Consider the following 12,121-nt stretch of genomic DNA (forward strand, 5'->3'; position numbering starts at 1 on the left):
CAGGTTACTCTTCTGGTTTCTTTTTGAAAGATAAGAGATACACATATGTGTATGTCTGTGTATTCACATGTCTCACCCTTTTGGACACTAAGGTAAGTATACCATAAACAATTTTCTGCACTTTGCTTTTCCTGTATCCTGGTGATCATTCTGTGTATGTAGAAATAATCATTTCTTTTTGTGACTGTAAGGACCCCCCATGTAGACATATCTGTTTATTCAGCTAGTCGATTAATTGACATTTGGGTATTTCTATTTTTTTGCATTTATCATTCATTTTTGCCATTATTTTTGAGGTTATGTTAAATGTTTAACAGTTATATCCTATACATTAATTTAAAACCCTTCCAATTTTTACCCTACCACTTTTATCAGATTCTCCTATTAATTCTAGTAGTTTTGGTTAATCCTCTTGAATTTTTCCTATGTGTGTTTGATCGCTTTCTCTTATCAATCAATTGACAAATACAAATGGAGATCACAGGCACCTTGCTCTTAACTGGATTTTTAGGGGGAGTAATTCTAAAAGAAATCCTCCCTTTTAATAAAAAGCCTTTCCTGGCATACTCCTGGATAGACAGAACTATTCCATTGAACAAAAATCTAATCAACTTTATTGAACATAAGAATAGATGGATTTTTATTTATTTTTGCTTTATGGTTATTGCTTTTGAAAATCATCTGATCCATGGTAACTTACTAATTGGTACTATAGAAAGATGTTTTCCTTTTCTTGTCAAGTTTAGATTTAGTTTTTATTTCTGAGCATTTAAATCTAGAGAGAGAAGTATTTGTGATTGGATTAGTAGTAGGCCATGGTAATGTGTGGTATATGTATTAAGCTGCTCAAAGAAAACTATGGCAACCTTGAAGCACACAGGTACGAATTTGCTTTTTATGCAAAAATTCAGGTTTTATTTTTACTTATTCTTACAATTGTGGGAGCTGGTATCAGGAACTTAGAGGCAAAAACAACTTTTGTTTTCTACATCTTAGCTGAACAAAAATACACACACTGTGGCATTATCATTAGGCAAGACTTGCTTTTTTACATTTCACACAAGAATACCATATTATCCTTTTTTGAACAAAATGCCCAGATTACTAAGGAAACGATCTTTGGAGGAAGTGTTTAATAAGCATATTTTATTTAAATAAATCCTCCAGGAGGAAATGGGAGAATTCACTGCCTTTACTTAGAAGGCGGCTATGTAAGCAGTTATCTGTCAAATTTATCTGTGCAGCTCACCAACATTTCCTCATTGGAAACATCAATATTTCCACATCGCAGTTCCCAAAATGACTTTAAAGTCTTAAAATTCTGTGTCTCCTTTTGCTTGCTTCTCTCTTGATTCCACCCAGGCTTTATTAATGGTTCGCTTCATGTCATCATCTCCGTCTTCATAAATTTTCTTTAGAACATTCATCAGTCCCTCACTAGGATCTGTTTCAGTGTCATAGGAGGGCTTTCTGTGAAAAAGAAAACACAATTCTAAGTGATCCCATTTACTGATATGGTCCTCAATATAATCAATGCCTCTAGTTCAATTGATGTCCAAGCAGGGCCAATTAACTTTATATTCTTCACTTACCTCATTCAGTGCCAGATCGTGTAACTGGGCACTGAGGATACAACAAGAGGAAGACATGGTCCTGTGCTCAAGTAATTTGTTCTAGATTTAAAATCAAATCAGATACATATAGTTCCTAACTCTAGCCAACCAAGTGCACCCCTGGCTACGGAAGAAGGAAGGCTGAACGACTCAATGTAGGGCATGGCCAGTGCAGGACATTTCAGGCAGAGGAACAGTTTGACCTAGAATGGAAGTATCTCTAAATAAACACTTTTTAGAACAGCCATTAAGTAGGATAAAAATACTCTCTTTCACTCTGCACCAATGACAGTGAAACTAATTACATATGAGAAACTTCTGTGGAATTCAAAACGTTGATCTAGGTATCTGGACCTCTCTTGAGACTAATGGAATCTCTGGGAATGGACACAATCTGTATAGAAGCAGCACAGGTGGGGCAGCACCCGGGTGGCTCAGTCAGTTAAGCATCCAACTCTTGGTTTTGGTTTCAGCTCAGGTCATGATCTCAGGGTGGAGATGGAGCCCCATGTGAGTCTCCACGCTGGGCGTGGAACCTGCTTGGGATTCTCTCTCCACACTCTGTCCCCCCACCGCCCCCTCCCTCATGCATGCTCACTTGCTCTCTCAAGGGGGGAAAAAAAAAGCACCACTGGCCCAGGGTTAAGAACCAATACAAAAAAGTCAACCAAAACTCAAGCCCTCCGTAAAAAGCAACTTGCTGGATCTGTGCCCGCCTTAAATACACTGACAGTAGAAAGATACAAGATGATGACTGGGTTACTCAGTGGACATTAAGAGGTCAAATTACAGATTATATAACTCTTACCCATAACAGCAAAGTGTTAAAAATCTACAATCCCAGCAAAGAATACATTTAATTCTTAAAGAAATGAAAGTAAACTTACTCTTTCTCTTTGCATTCTTTTTCAACCTGCGTCAGGTAGTCCCAACGTGTGTTTTCTGCTTTCTTTCTACATAAGATAAGAACTGTATCTGTCTTGACCTGGAAGAAAAGCAGGAAAACAAGTACAACTTACAGCACATGGAGATAAGCATGGTTATTTGGAAAACATTTATGCAATCAAGTTACTATTATGTGTAAAACCGGTTTTAGGTGGTACTAATACTTTACAAATAGGACTCATGAAAGAGAAAGACCGTACACAAGTAAAACTGGAATACCTTCAAATATAAAGACAAAGAAGGTGTTAATGGGGTTTGTTCATTAGGAAAGGCCTCTGTGAGGTGAAATCTGAGCTGTGGCCCAAGATCCAGAAGAAACAGCACAGCAAGGAGAAAGGCTGTAAAACGGGATGATTTTGGTGTATCTGACTTAAAAAGGAAAAAAGTGGTAGGATTTTGGTGATTGAAGGACAGAGTAATACAGTAAGGCAGAAATCAAAATAATAACTCAACAGTGATCCATATAATTCCTAGGATTCTTTTGAGTATTTAACTATGAGATTAATGGATAAAGAAGCAGTGAGACACAAGCTAATTAATAAGTTATATTCTAATACTGCCTTTAAACTGCTATAGAACTATGTAAACACAGATGGCAGAATGGCACATCTATGTACCAGATGTATTAAACCTTATTTAAGTAGAAAAGAGATTATCTTAGTGAAAAGTGTGAATAATAGTTTAAAAGGCCATTTATTTTTATAGATTTTACTACTTCTAGTTAGGCTAAGTGTTTAATTAAGCCCTCTAATATATCAAAAATTAAGCACTTTATATTTATTTCATTTCAGTATATAATTTCAACTTTGTAAGATAAACTATTCCATTGTACAAAGGAGGAAACTTGAGACACAGAATGACTGAGCTGCCAAAAAGTCACAACTAGTAAGTGGCAAAACTGGCATGAAAACTCAGTCTCACTCTTAACCAATTTTAAAAGTTTATTCCCTTCTTGATTTTAATGCAATATTCTTATAATAATCTATTCTTCTAGAGGCAAGAATTGACACAAGGCCAGATAGTTACTATTTTAGGTCTCTGGCGCAGCTACTTAATTCTGCCATTACAGTGCAATCACAGGCCCAGACAACACATAAACAAGTGAGCACAGGCGTGTTCCAATAATATAACCATTAGGCTATAGTTTGCTGATCCCTGTTACAGAGGATAAATTAATTCTAGTTCCTCTCAATTCTAAATCAACCAGGTTCAACTTAATGAGGTTTCACAATATGACAAAAAAGTAAACTTACTTTTTTTGAACTGCCTTCCACAGAGATGGGTTTTAAGAGATTGTTCACAATCATGGAGTAACTCTTCCCATTTAGATTCTTTACCAAAAGATCAAATGACCTATAATACAATAGTGAATACATTATCTTTCTGGCTCTCTGAGAGGTGCTTTACAGCTCTTGTGGAAAAAAGCCACCAGTTTTATTTTAGGATGTGCATTTGGCCATCCCTGGTGATAAGATTAACCTCTTCAAAGCAGGTGTAAAGGAAAATTCTAAATTTAAGCAGGTTTAGAAACTGAAAAGAAGAGAACCAGTAATAAAGCAATCTCTGACTTAATGATCACTATATTTTCCATCGTGAGAACTCACCTCTCTGTGAAATGCACCTGCACGTTCTCGGTGGGGACCTGATGAACTCCAGTTAAGGTAATATAGATTTTCACAAACTTATCTGACTGATCCCATCCTAGTAACAACAAAAAAGGGACATGAGTAAAGTCTCATACACTCTCTAGAACAGCAAATGCATATGGCACTTAAAACTGGAGGAAACTAAATTCTAGAATAGAAACATGGGAAAAATTAAAATATAAGAACCTTTCTAGATGGAGAAATTGAGCTTCATAGCAGTTAAGTAATCTACAAAGTTAGGCATCTAGCTAGTGGTAAAACTTCGATTCAAATCCAGGTTTACTGAACACAAAGCCCATGTTTTTTTTTATTCCTTAGAATAAGGAATATGATCATTAAACTCATTCTTAAGAGTAGCCCATTTTCTGAAGGGGGGTAAATTGGAGGGGGAGATGAACCATGAGAGACTATGGACTCTGGGAAACAAACTGAGGGTTCTAGGGGGGTGGGGGGATGGGTTAACCTGGTGATGGTATTAAAGAGGGCACGTCTTGAATGGAGCACTGGGTGTTATATGCAAACAATGAATCATGGAACACTGTATCAAAAACTAATGATGTACTGTATGGTGATTAACAAAACATAAAAAAAAGAGTAGCCCATTTTTCTAACACCACACACACAAACTCAAAATGGATGAAAATGTGAGACATGAAACCATAAGCTCCTAGAAGAGAACATCCACAACAATGTCTCTGGCACTGGCCATAGCAACATTTTTCTAGATGCGGCTCCTGAGGCAAGGGAAACCAAAGCAAAAACAGTATGACTATACTAAATTAAAAAGCTGCACATAAAAGGATCACCAATAAAATGAAAAGGCAACCTAGTGAATGGGAGAAGATATTTGCAAATGATCTGGTAAGGGGTTAATATTGCAAAATACAGAAAGAACTTGCATACAACTCAGCACCAAAAGCCCCCAAATGATCAAATTAAAAAATGGGCAGAAGACCTGAATAGACATTTCCCCAAAGAGGACATACATTAGCCAACAGACACATGAAAAGATGCTCAACATCACTAATCATCAGGGAAATACCAATCAAAAAATGAGATGTCACCTTACATATGTCAAAATGGCTAGAATTAAAAAACAAAACCCCAAAAACATGAAATAACAAATGTGGGTATGGATGTGGAGAAAAAGTGAACCCTTGTACACTGTTGGTGGGAATGTAAATTGGTACAGCCAGTGTGGAAAACAGTATGGAAGTTGCTCAAAAATTCAAAATAGATATACCATTATGATTCAGTAATTCCACTACTGGGTATTTACTCATGAAAAACGAAAACACTAACTTTAAAAGATACATGTACCCCTACAGCATTATTTATAATAGCCAAGAGACGGAAGCAACCTAAGTGTCTGTCAACAGATAAATGGATAAAGATGTAGTATATATGACATGGAATTATTACTCAGCCATAAAAAAGATCTTGCTATCCACAACAGCATGGATGGACCTAGAGAGTATTATGCTAAGTGAAGTAAGTCAAATAGCATATGATTTCATTTATATGTTGAATCTAAAAAACCAACAAAAGCAGAAATAGACCCATAAACACTGAGAACAAAACAATGGTTGCCGGGGTTAAGGGGAGGAGATAGGCACAGTGGTAAAGGGGAGTGGGAGGTACAGGCTTCCACTTATGGAATGAATAAATTTGGGAGAATAAAAGGTGCAGCACAGGGAATACAGATGATACTGTAATAGCATTGTACGTGACACCTGCGGTGAGCACAGCCTAACAGAGGTGCTGGATCACCATGCTGTACACCTGAAACGTATGTCTCATTGTGGGTCACCTATACTCAGATTAAAAGAGCAGCTCATTTTCTTTTTGTGGAAATTTTGTCCTGTATCTAAATATCAATAATTCACTACTAAACTGGATTTCTAAACATCAGTATTATCTAATTTCATAATCATTTCTACTTCTCTAAAACAGTTCAAAGGCAATCATTGCTTTCTCAATTACCTTCACTGATACAGTAAAATACAGAGTCCTGATGAATTCTGTCAACTAAAAACATACAAGCTTCACATAAAAAGTGAATAAAATGTAAATAAAAATGAATAATGAATATTGTATATATAGGCTCTCTGTATATCCTTGACTGTTCCTTATAGTCCTATAGAAAAGAAGTGTAGTGTTAATAAAAAAAAAAAAAAAAAGACATCCTAAAAGGTTCTGCAGACCTTCATCTGGTTTCTTCCCATTCATATGATCCAGCCTCCACATTGAGAACACTTTCTCCCTTAACACAAATCAAGGTTGCTGGGTATATGCCATAATCATACAAGCTCAGACCAGCTTTCTTTGGTCAAATAAATACACAGCATATATCTCCTTATTGTACTATACTACATCTCTCTTTTTAGAAAAAAGATTTTATTTATTTGAGAGACAGAGAGCACACACAAGAGGGGGGAGGGTCAGAGGGAGAAGCAGACTTCCCGCTGATCGGGGAAGCCCAATGCAGGACTGGATCCTGGGACTCTGGGATCATGACCTGAGCCGAAGGCAGTCACTTACCCAAATGCGCCACCCAGGTGCCCACTATACTACATCTCTTAAGCACAACACACACTGCTTTTCATTATGACAATATGGAAAATACATGCTGCCTTTCATGGCTCTATGCATGTCCTCTGCTCACTCGATCCCCCCTCCTTTTCTTACATTTGCCAAACTCACCCTTCAAACTCAAATGTCTAAGTCTCCATTACATCAGCTGTATTCCCACAAAACTTTACAAACCTCTATTCACTTCATTCGAGCAAATATTAAGTAATTACTATGTGCTAGATACTGGGAGCACAAAGAAAAATGACTGTCCCTCCCCTCAGGAGAGCTCATCAGATTCAAGTTGCACTGTTCCAAAATGATCTACTGAGAGAAAATGGTATTATTACATGTTATGGTATTAGTTGTATGTCTGTGTCCTAACCACACCATGAGCAAGGATTGGGTCTTGGTCACTGTGTATCCACAAGCCCAAGCACAACAGTGGCATAGATTAGGCACTCAGAAATGTTTCTCGAATTTGCCTAGATTCCTTTCCTTAGATAATACTGGTGGTTGTTTGGCAAAATAAAATGCAAAACAGGATTAAAACAAGAAGCTGTATTCCTTATATGCTGAACATATTTCAGAATAGGTTCATTCTTGTTGCTACTCATTACAGAAAATCATCTTGCTCTTGTTGATAGCTTTTAAATCTATTCTTTCCTTTTTCATTTCTTCCAAAACATCTTAATAAATAACAATAGGTCTTCTCTTTAAACTACCAAAAACAAACACTAGGACTATTTTAAAAATTGACTTTGTTAGTGGGTCACTACTCACGAATAAGTTCCTGGGAGGCAGAAAGAACCGGATGTAGGATAGGGAGTCATACCGTAATTACTGATTTTCACTGTATATCCTGTTGTAATGGGAGCAACCACAGCAGCTGGCTTTTCACTGTCAAGAAGTTCTGCTTTTCTCTGTGATTTCTGCTGCATCTTGTTCTTGATTTCTGTCTCAATCTTGGATTTTTCAGCTGTAAGGGCATCACGTACTCTTTTTCTAGTGGCTTTTTCCAGCAGCACCTTCACCTCTTCTAAATCTTTCTGTAGCTGTGTTAAAATAGAAGGAAGTTAGCTATGATAAATAAAATAACAGCTGGATATTGTGCCTGTTGGTCATTTCAGTTTACTGAAGGGCTAAGAATTAAGACATTCATTTAAATTTTCTAGGGTTGGGTTGCAACCTGAGATTCTTTTCTCCAGCCTATTGAACTGTAAATAACTGAAGCTTCCTTTTTTTTTAAGGAAAACTTTATCTTAAACTAACAGTAATTAATCAAGCCTAAATTTTCCAGTTTGGTAGCTGCCTTTGTTTTAGAACAGTTTATTGACAAGATAATACTGTTGTGATTCATAAAGTTCGATGGAGGAATCTCAAGAAAAATTTATGGATTTCCTTATAACATCTGTTCCTAGTCATCAGGTATTAGGAATTTTAAAAATCTTAAAATAAAAAAGATGAGTGAATACACGATGAACATGGTGAAATCCTACAGCAACTTTAGTGAGGCAGTCTACTTTCTGTGATTGTTCCTCACTGGTTCCTACCCCAAATACTACACATTAAAAAGTTTGCATTTTTAAGAGATAAAAAAATAAAGACATTTCTGCTTTTAAGAAAAAGTCTTGTTCTGAATCTCCAGGTTAACACTGCAGTCAAAAGTCTGGGTCTTGGTTGCACCGCAGAGGAGAAAAACCTAGGAAAACAATCCAAAATGCGACACAGTCCTGGATCACTGAAAAAACCACCTGTTCTTTTCTCCTCAAGCCAATACATTGCCTACCAGTGTCTATTTCTACTTTCTAGAGAGAGGGCCAACATTTTATGAAGTTCAAGAGTTAAAGACACTATTAGATAATTATAATTAATCAGCTTAAAACCTTTTCCCCATTATCCTCTGACATACTGCAAATGCGTAAGATCCTTACAAAGAAGGGTTTCATTTTTCTTAAAATAACTTTACATTCTGACTTGATAATAGCGATTTGACATTATATACTATAGCCTCAGAGCATATAAAGAACCTCAATATAAAAATTTTTAAATGCTTGATAACTCAGTATAATGTCCAAGTAGAATTTTAAAGTCTTTGTTTCTTAAGTCTTACAAAATGTAATAACAGAAAAACAAATGCTTTTTACCCTAAGTCTTCCATTATCTCATTTAACTCTGCCGCCCTCATTTCACTTATCAGTAACTACTAGGATGTTAAATAAAAAGTCCAATGGTGGTAGTCTCCTGTCTTATCTACTCCCCTCACCACCAAAACTCATACTGCTAAGACAAAGAATCCTGCAATTTCATCTTTTGAGCACAGAACCAAGATGCTTTCATTCAAAGCAGTATCTTATTATGATCTTAAAAATTCAGATTCTAATACCAATATGATAAAAATATTGAAATGTAAAACCAGTATATTTGTTCCTAAGGATTCAGTTAACAACTACAAAAAATAGAAAATATATCAAGTCTTAAACAAGATGTTTTATTTCTTGACTGGATAGGAATCCTTTTTCTAGCAGGCTTCTTAACTCTGAGAATTAAGCAAGGGATTCTCAGGGCTCTTTACAGCCAGTTTTGGCTCTCTCATACTACAAAAGGAAGGGAGCCACTCTAGTCTGAAGCAACCTTCCAACAGGCCTGTTTTTAATTCCACAGTTCTATTATTTGCAGACCTGAAACCAGTAAAATTGATCACTCTGGTACTTTTCCTGCACACATACTTGAAGATATCATAGATAAAGCAGTTTCTTATCTAATTTACCTTAGCATTCATTTGTTTTCCTTACACAACATCACACATCCCTTTTATCCCCACCCATAAACACATTCAAGCTTTTTCCTGAGTTCTTCACCAGGAAGCATTGAAACCAAAGTGCCTCAAAATGAGCAAAGGACTTGAACATAGCCATCAAGCACATGAAAAGATGCTCAACAATCTTAGTCATTTAGGAAATGCACATCAAGATCACAATAGGATGCCACTTCACACCCACTAGGATGGCTAACAACCCCCCCTCCCACCGCCCGCCCAAATAACAAGTGTTAAGAGGGTGGGCAGATTTTGGTACCTTCATATGTAACTTATGGGAATGTAAAGTGGTGCAGCCACTTTGAAAAGAGTTCACAGGCTCCTACAATTCCACTCCTGGGTACACAGAATTGAAAATACATGTCCACATAAGAAGCTGTACACAGTATTCATCGCGGCACAGTTCGTAATAGCCAAAAATCAATCATCTAAATGTCCATCAACTGATAATGGAGAAACAAAATGTGGTATATCCATATAATGGAATATTATTCGGCCATAAAAAGGAACACATGCCACACCATGGATGAACCAGAGATTATGTTAAGTGAAAAGAGCCAAAAGCAAAAGGCCACATTCTGTAAGATTCCATTTACATGAAATGTCCAGAATAGGTAAATCTATAGAGACAAATTAATTAGTGGTTGCTGGAGGAAGCGGAAGTAGGAAGGGACTGGTTAACAGACACTTAATAGGTCTCTTTTGGGGATGATGAAAATGTGGAATTACATAGTAGTGATAGTTGTGCAACACTAAATGTACTAAAAATAGACACTTTAAAATGGCTAAACAGTGAATTTTATATCAAACAAAAACAACCTCTGAAGTGTCCCTAAAAGTGTATTTTAAAATACCTCAACTGAGAAAAACCCCTTATTTTGAAGAGGATTAATAACTGAGCTATCCACATGTGTGACTGTGAAGTCACTGCAGAGATTCACTCAGGGCACACGGAAACCCAAGGCCTATCTTTAACACGTAACATAAACCTGGGGCGAGGTATCCAGTATAATACACACATACCCCCCCAACACACACATTTTCTTCATTTAAGGATGTTTCCAAGTCAAGTATGAGATTTCTTGGACTTGCTCATATTGAGGAAGAGATCTCCAGAACACAAACCTAGTTAATACTCAACACTTTACTGTGAATAACACTATCGTGTACTGACATCCTACTTAGGCCAGGAAAAGAGCAATGCAAATATTATTATTCTCATTTTGTAACTGTGCAAACTAAGTCTTCAAAAAAGTTAAGCCCGCCCCTGGTTCAGAGTTCATTGATCTTAAAAGAAAAAAAGGCTATTTCCCACCTCTAGTTACAACTTTCCAATTTATTTTTAAAACGCATCTAGCAGGTTGCTGTTTGCCAAGCGCTGTTTTCAACATTTAGAACTATTAGCTGGTCTTTCTAACTCTATGAAATGAACACTACTGTGGCACAGAGACGCCCAATAACTTGCGCAAAGTAACCCAGCTACTCATGTGCACTGAGAAAACAGGACTAGGAGAAGTCAAGTGCTGGGAGCAAAGACTTCTCACCTTCCAACCGCCTTCTACGGTGGAATGACCCTCGGTTTTTGCAATCAGCATTAAAGAAGCTTCACCTTCCCGGGCTCGTCTAGCAGGGGCCGACGGAGCCTGAGGAAAACGTGAAGGTGACCAGCTCGCCCAGGTCCACCGCGGGCACTACCTGCAGCCGAGGGCCGCGACACTGCCCCGAGCACCCAGCCCGCGGGGCAGGGACCACCGGCAAGACCATCGACAACTTTCCCGGGGCAACGGAGGCCGGAAGCCGGGGGAAGCCGCTGCAGGTGGGCGGCTGGGCCGCCGAGGCGAAGGTCGGGGACCCGACGACGCAGGAGGGAGCCAGGGAGGCGGCCACCGGGCACCCTCGGCTCGGGATACAGGGCGGGGGTCGGGCGCGAGTACGGGGCGACGGCGCTCAAAGCCCCGCACGGCCGAAGTGAGGAAGATGAAGCCGGACCCTTACCTCTTCCAAAGCTGAAGCCATGGTCGGACTGATCAGGCAAGGCCCGAGCTTCAGACACGCAGGGGGGAACAACAGGAAACACCGCACCGAACGCGCTTACCCCGACGCAGGCCCCACCCGCACGAGTCACAGCGCCCCAAGCCTGCGCGCACACCCGACCCGGCGCGAGACCCAGCCCGCCTCCCGCACGCGGCGCCTCTGGAACCTTCGCGAGTCCGTCGCCGCCGCCGCACCCCCCAACCCCTCTACGCGCGCGCGCGCGCGCCTCCCGCCTCGCTTAGCCCCGCCCCGCCGAGCCTGGCCCCGCCCCGTCCGCCGAGCCTCTTAGCAACGCTCAACTCTCGCGAGCAAACCAGCAGCTCGAGAAGAGTAACGCCTCTTCCTCCCCGCCCGGGCAACTGTACGTCTTATACTTTGACCTCGCGTGTCCCGGCTGCGCAGTCGCAGCTCAGAACCGCTGTCTTGACGTACCTTAACCCATCCCCGGAAATAACGTACTGTCTTCGGGGCCCAAATCGGAAGTTGGCTAGAGA

The 12,121-nt window shown here is 39.3% G+C and overlaps 1 protein-coding gene across 1 annotated transcript; it reads right to left on the minus strand.

The window, feature by feature from the left end:
* Nucleotides 1-887: 887 nt before the first annotated feature.
* LOC113932305 (calcyclin binding protein) lies at nucleotides 888-11,845 on the minus strand. Its single transcript, XM_027611237.2, has 6 exons — nucleotides 11,589-11,845; nucleotides 7,611-7,830; nucleotides 4,163-4,259; nucleotides 3,812-3,911; nucleotides 2,501-2,598; nucleotides 888-1,470 (listed from the first exon to the last, which is right to left on the minus strand). Exons 1-6 carry the CDS (start codon nucleotides 11,607-11,609, stop codon nucleotides 1,314-1,316), a joined length of 693 nt encoding a protein of 230 aa, XP_027467038.1. The 5' UTR covers nucleotides 11,610-11,845; the 3' UTR covers nucleotides 888-1,313.
* Nucleotides 11,846-12,121: the final 276 nt, after the last annotated feature.

The sequence above is a fragment of the Zalophus californianus genome, chromosome 10, assembly GCF_009762305.2.
Source record: "Zalophus californianus isolate mZalCal1 chromosome 10, mZalCal1.pri.v2, whole genome shotgun sequence".
NCBI lineage: Eukaryota > Metazoa > Chordata > Mammalia > Carnivora > Otariidae > Zalophus > Zalophus californianus.